Raw genomic sequence first — 19757 nt, 5'->3', positions numbered from 1 at the left:
TGTTCTGAAGGCCAAGATATTAGATAACAATAGCTTGAAAACCATGTCACTGAGCAGTAGATTATTTGTCTCTTATCTCCACATCTCTCTTTTTCTCTGTTTTTATCTTGCCCTGTCTCTTCCCCTCATAACGCTGAGCTTTGACTGATATAGACTAGTTTTTGCATTTTCATCAGTGAAGAAAGTAAAAATATGGTTTACAAAAATGGTTTTATGAATAATTTTCTTATACATGTTAATTTACTGTTTATTAAAGTTTAAGTTTATTAAATTAATTCACTATATAAACACATTCATAACTAATATGCCCAATACTGAAAAAAACAAACAGATTTTTTTAAATTTACTGTAGGTTACAAATGGAATTATATTAATTTACAATATATACACATTCATTATCAATATGCCTAATCTGATGAAAATGGCTTTGTTAATATTTCTTGTAAGTTAATTAGGCCTAGGGTACATTATAAATCACAGGCATATTTTTAACTCAAAATGACGAAATTAGACAAATTAATTTGCCTTAATATTTTTGTCTATTGTTCTAACTTAACCTTCAAGTGGTCCTCATTCCTGTTTACAAATGTTGGCTTTGGGGTCTGTGTTACCCCAAAATTTAAACTATAATTGCAAAAAATATATACATTTTCAATAATACAAATAATATATCATTTTTTTTGTTTACTTCTCGTTTATACATTAATGCTGTGTTTTGGAAGATTTGAAGTAATTTTGTACATATTTATCACAATAATACATAACTACACCATAAGCTAGCATGTGAAATATCCAATGTGCTCCTAAATGCCTCATAAGTCACACAAAACTCAGTCAGTTTGTAAAAATAATTAACTTTAGAATGTAGACAAAATAAAATAAATAATTTGAATAAATAATAAAAAATAATAATTATAATAATAATATCCAGAAATGCACAGGAGTAAAGGGGATTGCAGTCCTCAGACACTGAGTCTCCCCAGACTCAAAGTATTCTAGGTTTTCTTCATTTTTCCTGGAATCCAGCAGGGATGGGTGATACCACTTATTTTGTTTTCGATACGATACCGATACTTTCAAGGCCAGTATCACCGATATCGATACCGATACGATACTTTTAAACTTATTTTTTTAATGATTAAATATATTAAATTATTTAAATGACTAAGAGTAAAAATACCCACTTAACAAAATTTGAAAGGTATTTTAACATTCAATATGCCTTAATTGCAACTTATTAGATCCTAATTTTTTAACACATTGATAAAATGTTTAGTAGTAGTGAAATTAACAATCTACAAATACTAGCCTATTTGAACTACAGCTACTGTAGTAAAAAAAAAAACATGGTTCAGTTTAACAAGGGGCTGCCAGTGACTAAACACTTGCACCCATAAAATGCAAACTTTTTATTCTGAAAGTAATTTATATTAATATTAGTTATAGCATAAAACATGATCAATTTCAACTTTTAACATTACATTTAAAGAGTGTGATTGCACTATGTAGGCTACAATTTCTATTTCTTTATTGTGAAATAACTCAAACTATTATGTTTTTCTGTCTTTTGATGAACATTATTCTGGGCTGTGTGTTCAAAAGCATCTATGGTTTCTTATGATAGTTTTGGGAAACGCAGTTCTGTTTGAATAATGTCATCAGTGAACGAACGCTCTCTCTGTGATCGTTTGGTTCTGTCTTGTAGCGTTTGCATGCATTCAGATCATGGTTAAGATGAGCAGGAAAATAGTCCTCTACTACACAATTAACATAGTTAATTTGTATTGTATGCATTTTAAATAATCTTTTTAAATAAACAAAATTACTGGTAAAAAAAAAAAAAAAAAAAACACCTTAGTATCGATATTTTTATTTGAGTATTGATACTTTCGATACTCACACCAGTATCGATATATCGATACTTCATATCGATACGCCCATCGTCCAGGGTCTCAGGAAGAGTGCAGCTCTTCGCCATTTTGCCAGCACAGAATGATCCATGTGCGGGACACCAAACACACTCTGTTATATCTTTTGCGTAGAAACAACTTCTTTGTTTTTTAAAACACAAATGCAGCTCTTACATCTTAACATAAACTTTCTCAAAGTGGAAAAGATCGGTTGTCTTTCATCTCTGTTTGAGTTCTGTCTTGCTCTCTCTGAACCTGTGTGTGTGCGCATGCGTGCGCGAGTGAACGAGCTAGCGAGTGAGAGCATGTGTCTTTGTGCCAGTGTGTGTGTGTGTGTGCGCACGCGCACGTGTGTGTGAGAGATAGAGAGAGAGTGTGTGTGTGTGTGTGCGTGTGCGTGTGTGTGTGTGTGCATTAGGTCTCACCCCTTTATATCTTTTTTTGATGCATTTTTGGCTAATTTTATTTGCCAAATTATATACAAATGTTCTCTATGGCAGTCATACATGTGTGTGTGTGTGTGTGTGAGCATGTGTTTTCTACATTGCATTTGTGCTCAAGTACCACGCCTTCATTCCTGTGTGAAAATTTTCAGATTTATGCTGGATTTATAGATTTTGTTTGGGGTCATTTTTTTTTGCATTTCCCATTCATTTTCAATTGGGGTTATATTGACCCCAAAGACAACATTAAGTGATTTATTTTTATTTTTACGTACCTTCAGAGCAACCGAATCGAGCCCAGTGTTTTTGTGCATGTATAGATAGATATTTTAGAAAAAGTCACCAAATTTTAAAGCAGTAGCTGTCAAACATAAATGTTTGTTTCAACTGCTTACATTTCTCTCACTTTACGTTGAGTTGCGCTCATGGCCTCAGCAGTTTCTGTGTGAACATAAAGCCCGCCTACTCTGATTTGATTGGTTTTCTCAAATATTTTGACATTGACGAGCGGTGACAGACCAATGAGGCTCAGATTTACACACACACACACACACACTCACACACACCTCTGCTTCTGACTTGCGCTCTGCTTGGCGTGGCTGCGGCAGCGAATTGAAGAACTCAACACAGACAGACCAAAAGACGGGACGAAGCCTAAGCCTGCCGCCAGTTTCATATGTTTTAAAGGTTAATCACGTATTTTTTAGGGAGAGGCTGAGGCATAATTTTAGGGGGGCTTAAGCCCCCCCAAAAAGGGCCTAGCGACGCCCATGATAACAAGTAACACTCTTTTACCAGTCAAAAATGTGCAACAGCCACAAACCCCTAGCTTATTCAAAAAGTTAAGGAGGGTTAAGAGCAAAACTGCAAATGATATAGTGTAGGCCATGGTTAAGTTCCTAAGGACTGTAGATATCTTTCTAAGACTGCTTTCTAAATTTGACTCAGATAATGAAGATTTTCTGAAGCAGGAATCCATAAGATTTGTCTTGTGTATCTACCACCAACAGAAAATATACATTTACACCCCAAATTGATGTTTTAGTGATTTGATGAGGAATTGTACCGTGGTGGTGGTGGTGCATTCAGTTCCATACTGTTTGCAACAAACAAACCTCTTGACCATTTTTATGATGTTTAAAGATTTTTGCACAAAAAAATAATTTCTATGTATTTTCTTTTATTATCAGGGCTAGATAGAGGGAGCAGCAGCAGAGAGGACTCCCCGTTGTACTCACCTGTCAGCTATGATGTGGCCGTCTCTTCTGAAAGTGACTATGATGACATTGGCAACTATATGCAACAACCAAAACACTTACATTAGTTGGAGATTGTGATATAGTGGCCATTAGTACAGTACAATTAAACACCATACCTGAGAGCCATTTTACATCATTCTTATTTTAGACTTTCAATGTTTTTAATGTTATTTCTTTGTTCATTCATGGCTGTTTTTACATAGTGTAATCAAACTTCATGCTAAATGTTTTAACAAGCTTTTATAACACTGCATACACTGCAAAAAAATGGTTTTCTTATTTAGCATTTTTGTCTGGTTTCCAGTCTAAATATATCTAAAAATTCTTAAAATAAGTGTGTTTACCTCACTGCCAATGAGGTAAGAAATATAATCTTGTTTCTATTTGGGACAGAAACAAGAAAAAGCTATTTCAAACAGAAACTGTTGACTGATGACTCCCATCTTTCAAATATTCATATTCTTGTGTAATTGACACACCATCCTCAATAAAACCATCTCTTGCGTGATACCCAGAAATGTTGAATATTCCGATCTATTATGATTTCTGACCTGCAAGGTTGCCAGAATAATAACCATACACTGTTTGAAACACTCGTCATTGTAAAAGCACTATATACATAAAGTTGATTGATTGATTGACAAGCAAGATTATTTTTCTTACCCCATTGAAGATAAATTTTGCTCGTTTAAAAAAAAAACTATTTTCCAGAAAAAAATATCTTATGTAATTTTTCTAAATGCATCAACAAGACAAAGATACTAAATAAGAAAAGCATTGTTTTTTATTATTTGCGCAGTGTGTACACTGAGTGCATACCAGTGTAAAAAGTACATTACTTATAGCCAAGTGCAAGTGCTTTGACTCCAAATGCTTAAGACTGATTATATAACCACAACCAATGACCATTTAAATTCAAGGTGCTCTAAAGAATTTAGAATTTTTATCTGATATTTAAGCCGGCATCTGTAACTGAAGGCACCCTGCCCTGACTTGCTGTATTGACGGCTGCTGCAGACTATTAAAATGTTAAATACACACAAAAAAAATGTTCAGTTACAATTGCATAAGTGATGAATTTGATATGATTTCTATTAACACAATGTACTTACTTGTTTGCCATGGAGACATCTGAATGCTGGAACTTAAACAGAATTGGACCCATTTTATTTTAAAAATAAAGGTTCTTAAATGGATCTTTGGCAGGGTCGATGGTTCCAAGAAGAACCTTTAAAGGGATGGCTCTCCCCAAAATGAAAATGTTATGTTTATCTGCTTATCCCCAGGGCATCCAAGATGTAGGTGTGTTTGTTTCTTCAGTAGAACCCAAATTAAGATTTTTAACTCCAACCTCTGCTCGTATACTGCATGTGTTCTACTGAAAAAAAAAAAAAAAAAAAAACACACCTACACATTTTAATTTTTGGATGAACTATCCCTTTATTATCCAAAGAGCCTTTCCATTGCACAAAAGGTTCTTTGTAGTGAAAAAAGGTTCTTTAGACTATAAAATGTTTAGAAAAAAAATGGTTCTTTAAAGAACATTTCACAAAATGGTTATTTGGGCAGCCAAAAATGGTTCTTCTATGGCATCACTGTGAAACCCCACTTTTGGTTCTTCCTGGCACCTTTATTTTTTTAAGGGTAGGTGGCCTTAACTATGTACTTTTAATTAATAATTTGATACAATGCACTTATTGTGTACATACATTTTACATTTACATTTAATTATTTAGCAGACGCTTTTATCCAAAGCTACTTACAAAAAGGGGGGAGCTAAAGAAGCAACGAAACAAACAAGGCCAACAACCTGCAAGAGCTGCAAGAACTTTTTTTTGTTTTTTTTTTTGTGACAAATAAACAGAAAATTTAATTGGATAGGTAAGTGCTAGTCTTTATTGGTCAGGTGCAATTGGGAAAGATGTGTCTTAAGATGTTTTAAAAAAAATTGCTAATAGACTCAGCTGGACGAATACAGATTGGCAGGTCTTTCCTCCAGATGGGAACGGTCCAGGAAAATGTCCATGAGAGCAATTTCATGCCCCTTTGGGATTGAACCACGAGGTGCCGTTCACTTGCAGAACGCAAGCTTCTGGAGGGTGTGTAAGTCTAAACAAGCGAGTCGGTATATTGGTGCAGAGCCAGTGGTTGTTTTGTAGGTGAGAATCAGTGCCTTGAATTTGATGCGAGCAGCCAATGACAACCAGTGCAGCCTGATGAGGCGTGACATGCGCTCTATTCGGCTTGTTAAAGACCACTCTCGCTGCTGCATTCGGAATTAGTTGCAAGGGTTTGATAGTGCATGCTGGAAGGCCAGCTAGAAGAGCATTACAATAGTCCAGTCTGGAGAGAACAAGAGCTTGGACCAGGAGTTGTGCAGCCTGTTCTGATAGGAAGTGTCTAATCTTTCTAATGTTGTATAAGGCAAATCTGCAGGATCTGGCTGTTGCAGTAATGTGGTCAGTGAAGTTTAAATGGTAATCAATCACAACTCCAAGGTTCCTGGCTGTCCTGGATGGAGTTATGGTTGATGAACTGAGCTGAATGGAGAAATTTGATGAAGTGCTGGGTTGGTTGAGACAACAAGTAATTCTGTCTTTGCAAGATTAAGTTGAAGGTGATCCTCCTTCATCCAGTCAGAAATGTCTGTCAGACAGGCAGCGATACGAACACTGACTGTAGGATAATCTGGTTGAAATGAGAAGTAGAGTTGAGTGTCATCAGCATAGCAGGGATAGAAGAAGCCATGTTTCTGAATGACAGAGCCTAATGATGACATGTAGATGACATGTTTATCATATAGTGACAATGTTGGCAGATCCGTATTATAGTTTATAGAATTAATTAAAACCTAATTCATAAATTTTATCTGTATAACTAGTTGAATAACTTTGATCATAATTTTAGTGTCCCCAACTGAGCAAGCCAAGCCAAAGGCGACAGTGGCAAGGAACCAAAACTCCATCGGGCATGATGGAGAAAAATAAACCTTGGGAGAAACCAGACTCAGTCGGGGTGCCAGTTCTCCTCTGGCCTATTAACACACCGTGTATGATTATTATTCTGGCAACCTTACAGGTCTGAAATCATATTAGATCAGATTATTCAAAATTTCAGGGCATCACGGAAGAGACAGGTTTATTTAGGATGGTGCGTCGATTACACAAGAGTATGAATACATGAAAGATCGGAATTATTGTGCCGGAGACAGGTTTTTTTTGAGCATGGTGTGCCGGTGAGGCAAATTCAGAGGAGAAACCATAGACCGTAAAAAAATATGGACGACTCGACATCATCCGTTTCCGCTTGGCAGATTTGAAGCTTTCAGACGGCCTTGCACGGCGCGGACATCTTGGGACCGAGTCTGCGCAGTAGCGATTTCGGGACCGGAGTTGCGCAGTAGAGCGCAGGAAATAGAGCAGAAAGTACAGTCGCGATATCAAAAGCCCGCCCACACTCTCGCAGATGCAGAACAATTAATTATTTTGGTGTGAAATAAACAGTTATGGAAATGTAGGAATTAAAGCTAAAGGTCTAATCTGCTCCCAAAAATTAGTTGCCTCAGTGACAACTTCACTCAGAGAAGCCGTCAGTCTCAGCTGTCAATCATGACGTCACACCCCCCGTTTTTATAGCATCAAATAACTAACTCAAACTAAACTTATTTTTAAAACGAACACCTGAAATGAAATCATCGTGATGATAACTGCCTTCAGTGACATAAACTAACTTTGGGGAAAACATTTTGAAGTGTAATTTTATTATTTAGTTTGCCTCGCGTCCATTAGAAATCACTGAGGGGCGGCTATACTGGGACCGGTCACCGGGGGGCGATCAAGGCGCGAAAGCTTCAGTAAATGAGAGGGAGACTGCAGGCTTGGGAGAAACCAATTGACACGGTCTCAGCAGACACTCCAGGATGCGTTGGTCATGTCCAGGCGCAGGTCCACCATCCGATCCGGACACGGTCCGGATCCGGGATAAACCTCGGGATAAACAGAGAGACTAATATTAGCGTAGATGCCACTCTTTTTATGATGTAACGAGTACATCAGGTGTTATGGGAAGTGTTCCCGGTTCAGGCTGACCTAGTTATTGCAGCCTAACAATCAGTCAATTGATTTGAATAATGAAAGTTAAAAATGTTCTATGTGTATGCCATAGTAAAAAGATGTGTTTTTAGCCTAGATTTAAACTGACAGAGTGTGTCTGCTTCCCGAACAATGCTAGGAAGACTGTTCCAGAGTTTAGGTGCTAAATAGGAAAAGGATCTACCGCCTGCAGTTGATTTAGATATTCTAGGTATTATAAACTGGCCAGAGTTTTGAGACCGTAATAGACTTGATGGAGTATAATGTGTTAAGAGCTCGCTTAAGTACTGAGGAGCTCAACCATTTAGTGCTTTGTAAGTAATAAGCAAGATTTTAAAATGTATGCGATGTTTAACAGGGAGCCAGTGCAGTGTTGACAGAACTGGACTAATATGATCATACTTCCTGGTTCTAGTAAGAACTCGAGCTGCTGCATTTTAGACCATTTGGAGTGTGTTTATTAAGCGGTCAGGGCAACCACCCAGTAGAGCGTTACAATAATCTAGCCTTGAGCTCATGAACGCATGTACTAACTGTTCAGCATTTTGCATTGAAAGCATTTGCCGTAATTTAGATATATTTTTAAGATGTTAGAATGTGGTTTTACAGATGCTAGAAACATGGCTTTCAAATGAAAGATTGGTATCACTGACGACGAGGGGCTTGACAGAGCAGTCATCAAGTGTTAGACAGTATTCTAGGTTAGTACTTGTGGAGCTTCTCTATCCAATAATTAAAAATTCAGTTTTATCTGAATTAAGTTGCAGGAAATTACTATTCATCCCATTTTTTATATCAGCTATGCATTCCGTTAATCTTGTGAATTGGTAGGTTTCGTCAGGGTGTGAGGAAATATAGAGCTGAGTATCGTCAGCATAACAATGAAAAATAACGCCATGCTTCCTAATGATATCTCCCAGTGGTAGCATACACAGGGTGAAAAGCAACGCTCCTAACACTGCGCCTTGCGGTACCCTATACTGAACTTGTGATCGGTGTGACATCTCTTCATTTACTGCTACAAATTGATAACGGTCAGATAAGTACGATTTTAACCATGCCAATGCAGTTCCACTAATGCCAACATAATTTTCGATTCTATTCAGAAGAATATTGTGATCAATAGTATCGAATGCAGTGCTAAGATCGAGTAACACTAATAGAGAGATACAACCACGATCAGATGATAAGAGTAAATCATTTGAAACTCTAATTAGAGCAGTCTCAGTACTATGATACAGTCTAAATCCTGACTGGAAATCCTCACATATACCATTTCTTTCTAAAAAGGAACAAAATTTTGAAGACACAGCCTTTTCTAGTATTTTTGATAGAAACGGTAGATTCGAGATCTGTAATTAACTAATTAACTGTAATTAACCATACTAAATGGTCTGTAATTAACTAATTCTTTAGGATCAAGTTGCGTTTTTTTAATAAGTGGTTTAATTATAGCCAACTTAAAAGTTTTCGGTACATATCTTAATGTCAAGGATGAATTAATAATAATAAACAGAGGATCTATGACCTCTGGAAGCATCTCTTTTAGTAGCCTAGTCGGTATAGGGTCAAGCATACATGTTGTTGATTTTGATGATTTAACAAGTTTAGCCAATTCTTCTACTCCTATTGCAGTGAATGAGTGTAATTTTCCTCAGTCACACTACAATGCTCTGTTTGAAGTGATACTGTAGTAGATGGCTGCATGGTTATAATTTTATTCCTTATATTATCAATCTTACTAGTAAAGAAGTTCATAAAGTCATTAGTGCTGTGTTTTTTTACAAACGTCAGAAGTTGAAGCTTTATTTTTTGTTAATTTAGCCACTGTATCGAATAAATACCTAGGGTTGTGTTTGTTTTCTTCTAAAAGAGTTGAGAAATAAGCAGATCTAGCAGTTTTTATGGCCTTTCTCTCTTTCTACAAATTGCGAAAAACCTCGAGTTTTGTTTTCTTCCAGCTGTGCTCCATTTTTCTGGCTGCTGTTTTAAGGGCCCGAGTGTGCTCGTTGTACCACGGCATTGGATTATTTGCTTTAATCTTCTTTAAGCACCAGGGAGCAACTATGTCTAAAGTGCTAGTAAAGAGAGAGTCAATAGTTTCTGTTGCAACATCAAGTTCCTCTTGGCTATCTGAAATGCTGAGGAGATGGAACTGATGAGGAAGATTATGTACAAAGCAATCTTTAGTCGCAGCGGTTATCGCCCTGCCATGTTTGAAGCGAGGGGATGGCTTTGCAGCCTTAGGTAAATTAAGTATACATGATATTAGGTAATGATCTGAGATTTGATGTGATCTGAGATGTCAAATTGATCAGCATGATCCAGCAAAGGCCAGCTTTGTATCACACTACAGGAAAATGTTATGTCAACTGTGTGGCGAAAGCGGAACTGTGGCGTGAGATCGCAAATAATCTTGTCATATCAGGTAAGATTTCCTTTTTTGCAATAGTTTTTTCTTCTTCAGTAGTCCATATACATATATATAAAAAACCTGCATGTTAGATTGTTGTGTTTGTACCAAAATAAGTTGGTTTGTGGAAACAGGAAGGGCAATAATATTTTTTTTTATTATAATCGTTTGGACACAATTACTTGGGTCACTTTGCAAAATTCTTAACACAGTTCTTTTATCCAACTTTCATCTTTGCACAGCAGTTAATTTCACATTCAAAATGCACTAAAAATATCAAAACACTTAATTCATGTCTTCATGTCCAAAAGCAATGATAAATCCACAGTTTAGCCCTCATAGATTTCCAAGTGTGTGGAGAGTTTTGCAAAAGTGACCTAAATGTATTGAGAAATGTGTTCTAGCGACTGTAAAAAAAAAATGAAATAAGTGCTGTCATCCAGGATACATCCAGTTAACAGTAGAACAAAAATGAACATTACAATAGCATGAAATTAACATAACTTAGCTTAATGCTTTTTTTTTTTTACTTTGTCCCTCAGAGAAAGAGCTCAAGAAGCGGTGGGATTCATTGCGAACCCAGTACATGCGTTACAAGAAACATGGACCCTCAGGAAGTTCTGGAGCTCAGAAGACCCACCGGCAGTTTCTACAGCCTCACACAAAAAGGAAGGAGAGCACCTCAAATCTAACTATCAGGGTAAACACACACACACACACACACACACACACACACACACACACACACACACACACACACACACACACACACACACATATATTCTTTATCTTTTTTTTTTCACTTGAACAAATGAACATTTTGCTTTTGGTAAAGTGGCCACTGAATGTTCAGATGGGTCTATTTACAAGTAATTCAACACATCAACTTCCACAATGTGCATCTGACCATTTAGCCCATTTGGAGGGTATAAGGTATTGTTTTAGCTATGCCCTGTTATTGTTATGGGTTATTGGTGAACAAGTGTAAGAATCTATTGTATCACATCGTTCAAATTTTGATTGTTTCTTTAAGGCACCTTTGTCTGAAAGTGAATCCTGTTCACCCTGAGATGGTACCAACAGTGACACCTGGTTGGCACCCATGAGGAGTCCAGCTTCATTAAGGCTGAGCTACGGCGCAGTGCACCCTTGGCTGAATCTACCTACATAGCTACTTTTATAGCTATTCTCTATATAGCTATTTGTGCCCATTGTGCTGAACATTGGAAAATAAAAAACTTTGACTTTGGGTACTTGCATTCACAGTTCTTTATGTAAAAAAGGATCATAAAACACAAGATGATGCAGAATTCTAACCCTTATTTTGCAATTTGACATCTAACTAGCAGGGTAAATAAACACATCTATATTTGTGTTTTGATTTAAGAATAAATAGATTTTCAATTAATAAAGACATTTTCATTGTGTTACTTTCACAATAAATTGTTATCAAATTGCAATATCTGTAAACTAACAGTTACCATGGTTACTGTCAGTTAAGTTCAGTGTATGGTTTAGTGTTACATTATTTTCATTAACATTTCTGTGCCACTGGAGATTTCATTTCCACACTGCTGTTATGTGATATGCAAGAGGCAGCATGATATCATTTTGCAGAAATGTCACCATAGGCATGTTTCCAATGAAAAAAATATATACAAATTCTGTCATAATTCATTGAACTAGCACCAAGCATTGTCACAAACATAATTTACTGTAAATCAGACAGAATGCGTTTATATATATATTTTAACAATCCTTTGGGTAAGTGGCCATTGATTGTTCAGATTGTGTCACATTAACTTCCACAATGCATCTGAATGAGCCAATTTGCAGGGTATTGTTTGAGCTATGCCCTGTTATTGTTATAGTTAATTGATAGGTGAACAAGTGTAATAATCTATGGTATCACATCATTCACATTTCGACTTCACGAGTTTGTGTGCCCATATAATCTTAGTGTGCCCATATAAAAGGGCAAACAGATTTGGCTTGCTGTCTGCTATAGAGGGGCTCGGAGAGGATATTCTACCCGAGCTCCGATTGCCCCCCTATAACAGGCAAATTGAATGAATAAAATAATGAATGAATGAGTCATTTATATAGCGCTTTCATATGTACTACTGTACACCCAAAGCGCTTTACACTCGTGTCAGGGATCTCTCCTCAACCACCACCAATGTGGTGTACAAAAGGAGGAGCAGGGGAGGAGGAGGGATGCTTCAGGAACCAAAAAGGGGAAGAGGTAAGCTGCTGGTTTTATACCTTGGTATTAATTGAAAGATTAGATGGGCGTACTCCTCCCGAAATTACGTTTATTAACTTCACTTTGGGTATCCATGGTTTCACCCATTTAGTGCGCGTTCTTCGTATTTTTCGTGTCCGCTTCTTCCTTTCCTCTTCCACAAGAAAAAGACCAAGGGCTGACAATGGCAATGCCATTTGCAACGTATCAGACATTTCTGAAATGCACGAATCTGTCTGTGTGGTGAACGAAAACGACAGCTGATTTATATCTTTATAGCTCTTCCGGTTTCCGGCTTCGAATAACGAAAACAGACTACTGCCACCAGCTGGAACGGAAAGGTATTTCCTCTTACGCAGGCACAGAACGGACGTGCTATTGGCCGTCGGATGTCGAGCGTCGGCTTGGTGTGTCAGGGCAACTTTGGACCCAAGACGCTGCCGACGTGAGCTGGCTGAGACTCATCACTAGTTGATCGGCGTCGCCTTGGTGTGTTCCTAGCTTTAGACACTTCACCTCTCCATGACACCCTGCAGGACATACCTGAGAGGTAAGACCTGAACCACTGGAGAGCAGTTCCTGAGATACCCATCTTCTTAAGTGTTGACAGGAGGATCTGGTGGTTAACTGTGCTAAAAGCAGCAGACAGATCCAGCAGGATGAGCACTGAGGATTCGGAAGCTGCTTTTGCCAGTCTCAGTGCCTCAGTTAGCGAGAGCAAAGCAGTCTCAGTCGAGTGGCCGCTTTTGAAGCCGGATTGGTTGTTGTCCAGGAGGTTGTTCTGTTCAAGAAACATAGAGAGTTGATTGAACACAACTCGCTCAAGTGTCTTTCCAATGAAAGGCAGAAGGGATACTGGTCTGTAGTTTTCTAAAAGGGCTGGATTCAGAGAGGGTTTCTTAAGCAGTGGGGTTACCCGAGCCTGCTTAAATGCTGTGGGAAAGGTTCCCGTGTGAAGAGAAGTTTTGACAATGTGAGTGAGTGCAGGAGTGATTGAAGAAGAAATGGCCTGAAGGAGGTGAGTGGGTATTGTATCAAGTGGACAGGTAGTAGGGTGATTGGAAAGGATGAGTTTAGAAATATCTGCCTCGGAGAGCGGAGAGAAGGAGGGAAGCATGTTCGTGTTAGTTGTTGAGATGTGCGTGTCAGTTTGTGGTGAGGAGAACTGGTTGCAGATGAGAGAGGTTTTATAACATACAAGTTTTTACATTGCATTGTACTTTAAAAAAAAAAATAATAATAATTACAACTGTAATTATTAAATTTATTATTACACTACCAACACTTCCCTTACACCCAGTGGCGGCTCCACACAATTTTGATTGGGGGGGCAATGGGGGGTCCTGGTCATTTCAATGGGGGGTCTCATGAAAACCAACAAAAAAATACAGTGGACACAGCTAATAACTGCATATTACGGCTACTAAACAACAAAAACAACACAACATATCAACTACTTTGTTTTAAATTTGCAGTTTGCAAACAATATGCTCAAACTTTAATTGCCATTGCCACACCCATATCAGAGAAAACAAGTTTTTTTTAGCTCCAAGCTATAGCTTTAGCGTATCAGTTCTTGCGGGTTTGTTGCAGTGCCTTGAATGCAAGGAAGCAATGTGCAGCAACGGTCATAGTGTGGTGCAGTAATTCTTATGTTTATATTTTTTTAGGGCTGTCAATCGATAAATATTTAATCGCACATTCTTATCAGTTCTAAATGTACCTTAAATGAACATGTTTCAAGTTTTTAATACTCTAATCAACATGGGTATGGAGAAAAATGCATGCTTTATGCAAATGTATGTTTATTATAAATCATACTCTGAGCATGAAGACTAGACATGTACCAAAGGTCACAGATGATTTTCAAAGAACTTGTTCATGTCTCTTAAGCCAACAATTCAGAATAAGCAGTGATTTCTCTCATTTTAAGAATATAAATAATGGGAGTTTTTACACTAGCAGTTTAATTCAGAACACGGCACAGTTCAAAAGCTGTATTGCGGACCTGTGAGCACACCATATTCCACAAGTAGGAATATAGTGTGGCCCCTTTAAGAGATGCGCGTTCCTGTTCGTATTTTGTGTATGCGCCGAGCTGTGCCGCAGTGAGAGAAACATGGACTCGGGAGTGCTCTTGTCCAGAAAAGTAACCTGCTGCTTATTAGTTTTAGCCGATTGTAATGTATTTAGTTCAATAAAACACATGTACTGTAGTAGTGATGATGGTGTTAATGATTTACCTCAGATATGAGCAAGAGTGAGCTTCAGTGCATCGCGCTCGGACTGCAGAGAATGTTTTTTTGTGAAAAAACTATTTTCTTTCGACCTGCGGAGCCTAATAAAAGTTAAGCAGAAAATATGGTTGCTTATGAAGGCAATAACTGCACTTGTTTCAGAGTAATGCTAATGTTAACCCTCCCCCCCCCCCATTAATGTTTGCATTTCTTGACCTAAACTACAGTGGTACAAGTTGAGTTTGTCATTAACATGTCATTAAGTGTCAATACTCTGTCAAATTATTTTATAACAGTGTCATGAATATTTAGCTTGACCTGAAATATGGCATCATAGAGGAAATCGTACAGAGTCATTAAAAACTATTAATATAACTCAAAATGATAGAGTGGCATAGACATATAACGTTACACCTATATGATGATGTCTATGGTGGCACCACTGGTTATGTGTACGCTGTAACAGTTGTTGGCAGAGCCTCAGTCAGGTTAGTTTGTTTAGGTGTTTAATGTCAATTTAGTTTGCAGTAAGTAAAAACAATTCACAACAATGTTATTTTGGGTTTAATATACTTTATTTAAACTTTTGCTCACTCTTTAACGAATAGTTTGAGTTTATTCTTACCATTTCTTTGTTTGTCTGTTTGTTATGGCGGAGTCCCGTGTGCTGGTGCACCGTCAATAGGGGTTCGGGCGGAAACGTTGGCCCTATATATAATGTACCGGCCTAGGCTCTAGTCGCAACCATTCCTTGTTTAGCCCTGGGTGGGGCTCCAAAGACTATTCCTCTTATTTTTATACATCGGAGGATAATTTATAAAGTGAAGTCATTTGACAAAGTATTATTTTTCTGTGTTTGTTTATGTGTGTATATGATGTTGATATATATATATATATATATATATATATATATATATATATATATATATATATATATATATATATATATATATATATATATATGTTTAGTTTGTGTAATGGCCATTATTTGTGTACGTGTTTTCCCCTTTTTGCGTTAATTGGTGCTGGTCACCTGTGTATAAATACATGCCTTGTGTTTTTAAGAGTCAGTTCTGTGAGAGGGCAGGTCTTAAAAATTAAATTATTGATTTTATTTCTCAAACTCCTTTTCATATTTTTAAGACATTTGAAATTGTCTATTATCTAACCTTCTGTTGAAGCTGGTGGAGGAAACTTAAAAAATAAAATAAAACATTATGAACTGAAAAATATTAATGATGCTGTTATTAAAAAATAATTTGACAGCGTATAAACACCTAATTACATTTTAATGACAAATTAAACTTGTGCCACTGAATTTTTTTTATGACATTATAATGGCCTCAGTCAACATCAAAACCAACAACATGACAGTTTAAGGTTAACCCTATAAGCTAAGTAAGTTTCTTAAATTTGATAATCTGTTATGTCATGTTTATGACAGGTTATGTTGTCTTGGTAATGTCAAGTTGTCATGACAAAGACACTGACAGGTTATGATGTATTGGTTTATGTCAAGTTGTCATAACAAAGACAACTCCGAAATGTCATCATTGCATTAAAAATGATATAATTAAGCGAATGACACTTAATGACAGTTGTCATAAACATGCATAAAAACTCCTTCATATTCATGACACGTGTCATGTCATGATTATGAAGGTGTCATGTCAGTCTTATGCACACCCCTTCAAGTAAAGTGTTACCGGGTACTCCCTACAACAGGCTGACTCTGCCACCGTCTGTAATGCTGACATTTTCCACAAAGCTGGGTGAATGCAACAAAAGTACCGACTTGTCTTTGGTGGACATCACATTTTGCCTTACAAACTGGACATGACTCAAAAATCTCTCTAAGGCAGCTTTCAAAAACAATGTACTTCTTGTCACTGTAGTTGGACACAGGATCTAAATCAATAGAAAGGACAATTATTAGAAAATTTATTTCATGTCAAATGTTATTATTAGGAAACAAAATTCATCTTTAACTACTGTCAATATGTATCAAATATTATTTACAACTTACGTCAATTCTGATTCCTGAGTGACAGACTCTGGATGAAATGTTGAGTCATGTGGCTCTACATTTATCTCAGATTCTGTTTGTTCCTCTTCGTTCCCTTTCAGTCGGTCACGTTCGACGTACGTCAGAACTGAACCGACAAATGGGATCTTACTTTAGAGACCAATCCTACTTCGAGCATCTAACAACGAGCCAATGAAATTTGGCATGCGATCACGCATTCCACGCTCCGCCCCGCAGCGCGGGTATAAAACAGGAAGTGGAATGATAGATCAGCGCTTTCTACTTCGGAGCCGAACAGTTCTATTGCTGTTTCTACGAAGAGCTTTCTGACTACGAGTCTATCTTCAGTGTTTGAGAGTTTGCCAGTGCGGGTGATACGCCGCGTCAGTGAGAGACCGTCTGATCAGTGATCGAGTGTACAAAGAGCTTGTTGGTTCGCTGAGCGTTTCCTTTCACACAAAAACAGTTGGTTCCCTGGGCGTTACACACACACATACATATCACTGAGAGCTCACACAGGCTTGCAGATCGAACTGTGTGGAGCCGCGGTCATCTCCCTGAGTGCTTCAGCACGCTAAAAGAGCAACTTCCATTCACAAAAGAGCAACACGGTTTGACCCTGCGTCTTTTTCAAGATGTCATTCAAGCCGTGTGTTTCTGGGTGCGGTCGATTTCTGTCTCCGCTTGACGGGCACGTTCGTTGTCTCTCGTGTCTGGGCGCACAGCACGCTGAGGCTGCGTTCGTGGATGAGTCATGTTTCCATTGCGGGAATATGTCCATCGCAGTGTTGTGGTCCCGTCTCCAGTACCTCAGAAGAGGTGGAGCGCCATCATGCATCCCCTGATCTAGCGGTCCTCCAGCTGCAAAGCAGAGGGCTGCTACTTTGGCTGATGACCTTGGTGGGGACCTGAGGGTGACGGTCAGGGCAAACCCGACGGGTCTCACGGCTCCTCTGGCCCCTCCCCCCTCCACTGTGCCGGTGGAGCTTCCGGAAGGGCGCGCTGACCTCCCACGTGGAGCGCCAGTCGTCTCTTTTGGGGCTCCGGCGGAGGACCAGATGTCGGTCGCTGCATCGGGGGATGAGCTACTGGGTTCCGAGGATGAAGACTCGGCTGCGTTGCCCCCTTCGGGTGTGACAGCGTTGCCCGAGTCCGACCCGGAACTTACGGCTATGCTTGCCCGGGCCGCCGCAAGTGTCGGGCTTGAGTGGAACCCTCCACCACGTCCCGAACCTTCGCGGCTGGACGAATGGTTTCTCGGGACGGGTCGCGCTGGTTCTCAGCGTCCCGCCCCGGTGCCATTCTTTCCGGAAGTGCATCAGGAGCTCACAAAGTCGTGGGTGGCGCCGTATAGCGCTCGCCAGCGATCGACTGACTCCTCCACTCTTGATGGTGGTGCAGCTAAGGGCTACGAGGGGATCCCTCCAGTCGAGCGGTCGGTTGCGATGCATCTGTGGCCTAAGACCGCTGCGGACTGGAGGCACGCCCCGCGTCTCCCCTCCCGGGCGTGTAAGTTCTCGTCCGGCTTGATGGGCAAGGCTTACTCAGCCTGCGGAGAAGCGGCATCAGCTTTGCATGCCATGGCGCTCCTGCAGGTCCACCAGGCCAAAGCGCTCATGGAACTGCACGAGGGTGGTTCCGACCAGGCAGTTATGCAGGAACTGCGTGCCGCGTCGGACCTCGCCCTCCGGGCGACGAAAGTCACGGCACGCTCCCTGGGTCGGGCGATGTGGTGGCCACTTTGGTGGTCCAGGAACGCCACCTGTGGCTGAACCTGACAGACATGCGGGACTCGGACAAGGTTCGGTTTTTGAACGCCCCTGTCTGTCAGGCCAGCCTCTTCGGCGACACCATCGAGGACTTTGCCCAGCAGTTCTCGGTGGGCAAGAAGCAGACGGAGCCCATCAAGAATATCCTGCCCCGGCGGCCCGCTGCTGCCACCACCCAGCCGCCCGGGGCAGCCCCCCAGTCTGTTCGTCGCCGAGGGCGTCACCCGGCGTCCGCCTCCACCCCTGCTAAGCCCAAGCAGCAGCCTCCACCCGCGAAGCAGGGTGCCGGACGCAAGGGGGCCGCCCAACCCGTCCAGGGGCCCGCAAAACCTGCCGGCAAGTGCAAGGGGAAGCGGCCGTGAGACGGGCAGCCCAGGGAGAAGAGGAGCTGCTCTGAGGGAGATGATTTCCGCATCCCCCCCCCCCCCCCCGGAGGAGGACCAGGGGGGCACCACTGGTCATTCCATCTCTGCCGCTGGCTCTCCGGAGTCCAGCGGTACCCACATTTTCACAAAAAGAGCAATTTCCTCTCTCTCTGGGCCCCAAGAGGGTCAGGTTGGCAGTCTGCGACGCCCACAGGCCTTGTCACTCCTTTCCTACCCTCCCGTCGCCAGGGGGCAGTTGTGTGGGCCTCGAGGACGACCCCGGGCCTTCTCACCCACACACTGCCTCTCTCGTGAGCACTCAGTCAACACTCCGGGCCGCCCACGGGCCTTCCGGGTCGGGGCTGAGTGCTTCACTTCCCTGCCTCCGGGCAGTGGGCAGCAGAGTGGGCTCCGAGGACGCCTCCGGGCCTTCTCACCCACTCTCTGCCCAAACCAGGAGTGCTCAGGCAACACTTCGGGCCGCCTCCGGGCCTCCCGAGTCGGGCCAGAGTACTCCGCTTCGCTGCCCCACCCTGGGCTCGTCTGTGGTGCCGTTGGTCCCGCTTGTACGGTCTCTGGAGGCCTGGCTAGGTCTCCCCAGGCCGTCTCGCTGGCTCATCCGTACCATCAGACTCGGCTACGCAATTCAGTTCGCGCGCCGGCCGCCCAAGTACAAGGGCATCCTATTCACCTCCGTGTGAAGCAGCGATGCTCAGGTCTTGAGGTCAGAGATCGAGGTCCTACTGGCAAAGGACGCGATCGAGCCGGTTCCTCCAGCCGATATGAAGACGGGGTTCTACAGCCCCTACTTCATTGTGCCCAAGAAAGGGGGTGGGTTACGACCAATCCTGGACCTGCGAGTTCTGAATCGGGCCCTGCACAAGCTCCCGTTCAGCGATCGACCTGAAGGACGCATACTTCCATGTGTCTTTTCTCCCTCGACACAGACCGTTCCTACGCTTTGCGTTCGAGGGGAAAGCATATCAGTACAAGGTCCTG

General features: G+C 40.8%; 2 protein-coding genes across 2 annotated transcripts in view; both read left to right on the top strand.

Annotated features, from left to right (window-relative positions):
- Window positions 1-4938, top strand: part of LOC137048182 (T-cell differentiation antigen CD6-like) — a 60807-nt gene extending 55869 nt beyond the window's left edge. Inside the window, exon 14 of the mRNA XM_067426220.1 lies at window positions 3544-4938. Coding sequence (XP_067282321.1) covers window positions 3544-3677 — 134 coding nt within the window. The 3' untranslated portion in view covers window positions 3678-4938. The remainder of the gene's footprint in view (window positions 1-3543) is intronic.
- A 276-nt stretch (window positions 4939-5214) lies between these two features.
- Window positions 5215-11337, top strand: LOC137047866 (transcription factor Adf-1-like). Its single transcript, XM_067425769.1, has 3 exons — window positions 5215-10131; window positions 10659-10816; window positions 11150-11337. The coding sequence occupies exons 1-3, from the start codon at window positions 10023-10025 to the stop codon at window positions 11183-11185; spliced, it is 303 nt and encodes a 100-aa protein (XP_067281870.1). The 5' UTR covers window positions 5215-10022; the 3' UTR covers window positions 11186-11337.
- Window positions 11338-19757: the final 8420 nt, after the last annotated feature.

Source organism: Pseudorasbora parva, chromosome 19 (genome assembly GCF_024679245.1).
Source record: "Pseudorasbora parva isolate DD20220531a chromosome 19, ASM2467924v1, whole genome shotgun sequence".
NCBI lineage: Eukaryota > Metazoa > Chordata > Actinopteri > Cypriniformes > Gobionidae > Pseudorasbora > Pseudorasbora parva.
The sequence above is the reverse complement of the archived record's forward strand: the minus strand, read 5'-3'. Positions and strand labels throughout refer to the sequence as shown.

What these genes read in the sequence shown, in the direction of transcription:
- LOC137047866 (XM_067425769.1), top strand. Translation starts at nt 10,023, where the DNA reads ATGATCCAGCAAAGGCCAGCTTTGTATCACACTACAGGAAAATGTTAT. An exon ending in AAATAATCTTGTCATATCAG is followed by an intron (nt 10,132 to 10,658) that starts GTAAGATTTCCT and finishes TTTGTCCCTCAG; the next exon opens with AGAAAGAGCTCAAGAAGCGG. An exon ending in CCTCAAATCTAACTATCAGG is followed by an intron (nt 10,817 to 11,149) that starts GTAAACACACAC and finishes TGTTTCTTTAAG; the next exon opens with GCACCTTTGTCTGAAAGTGA.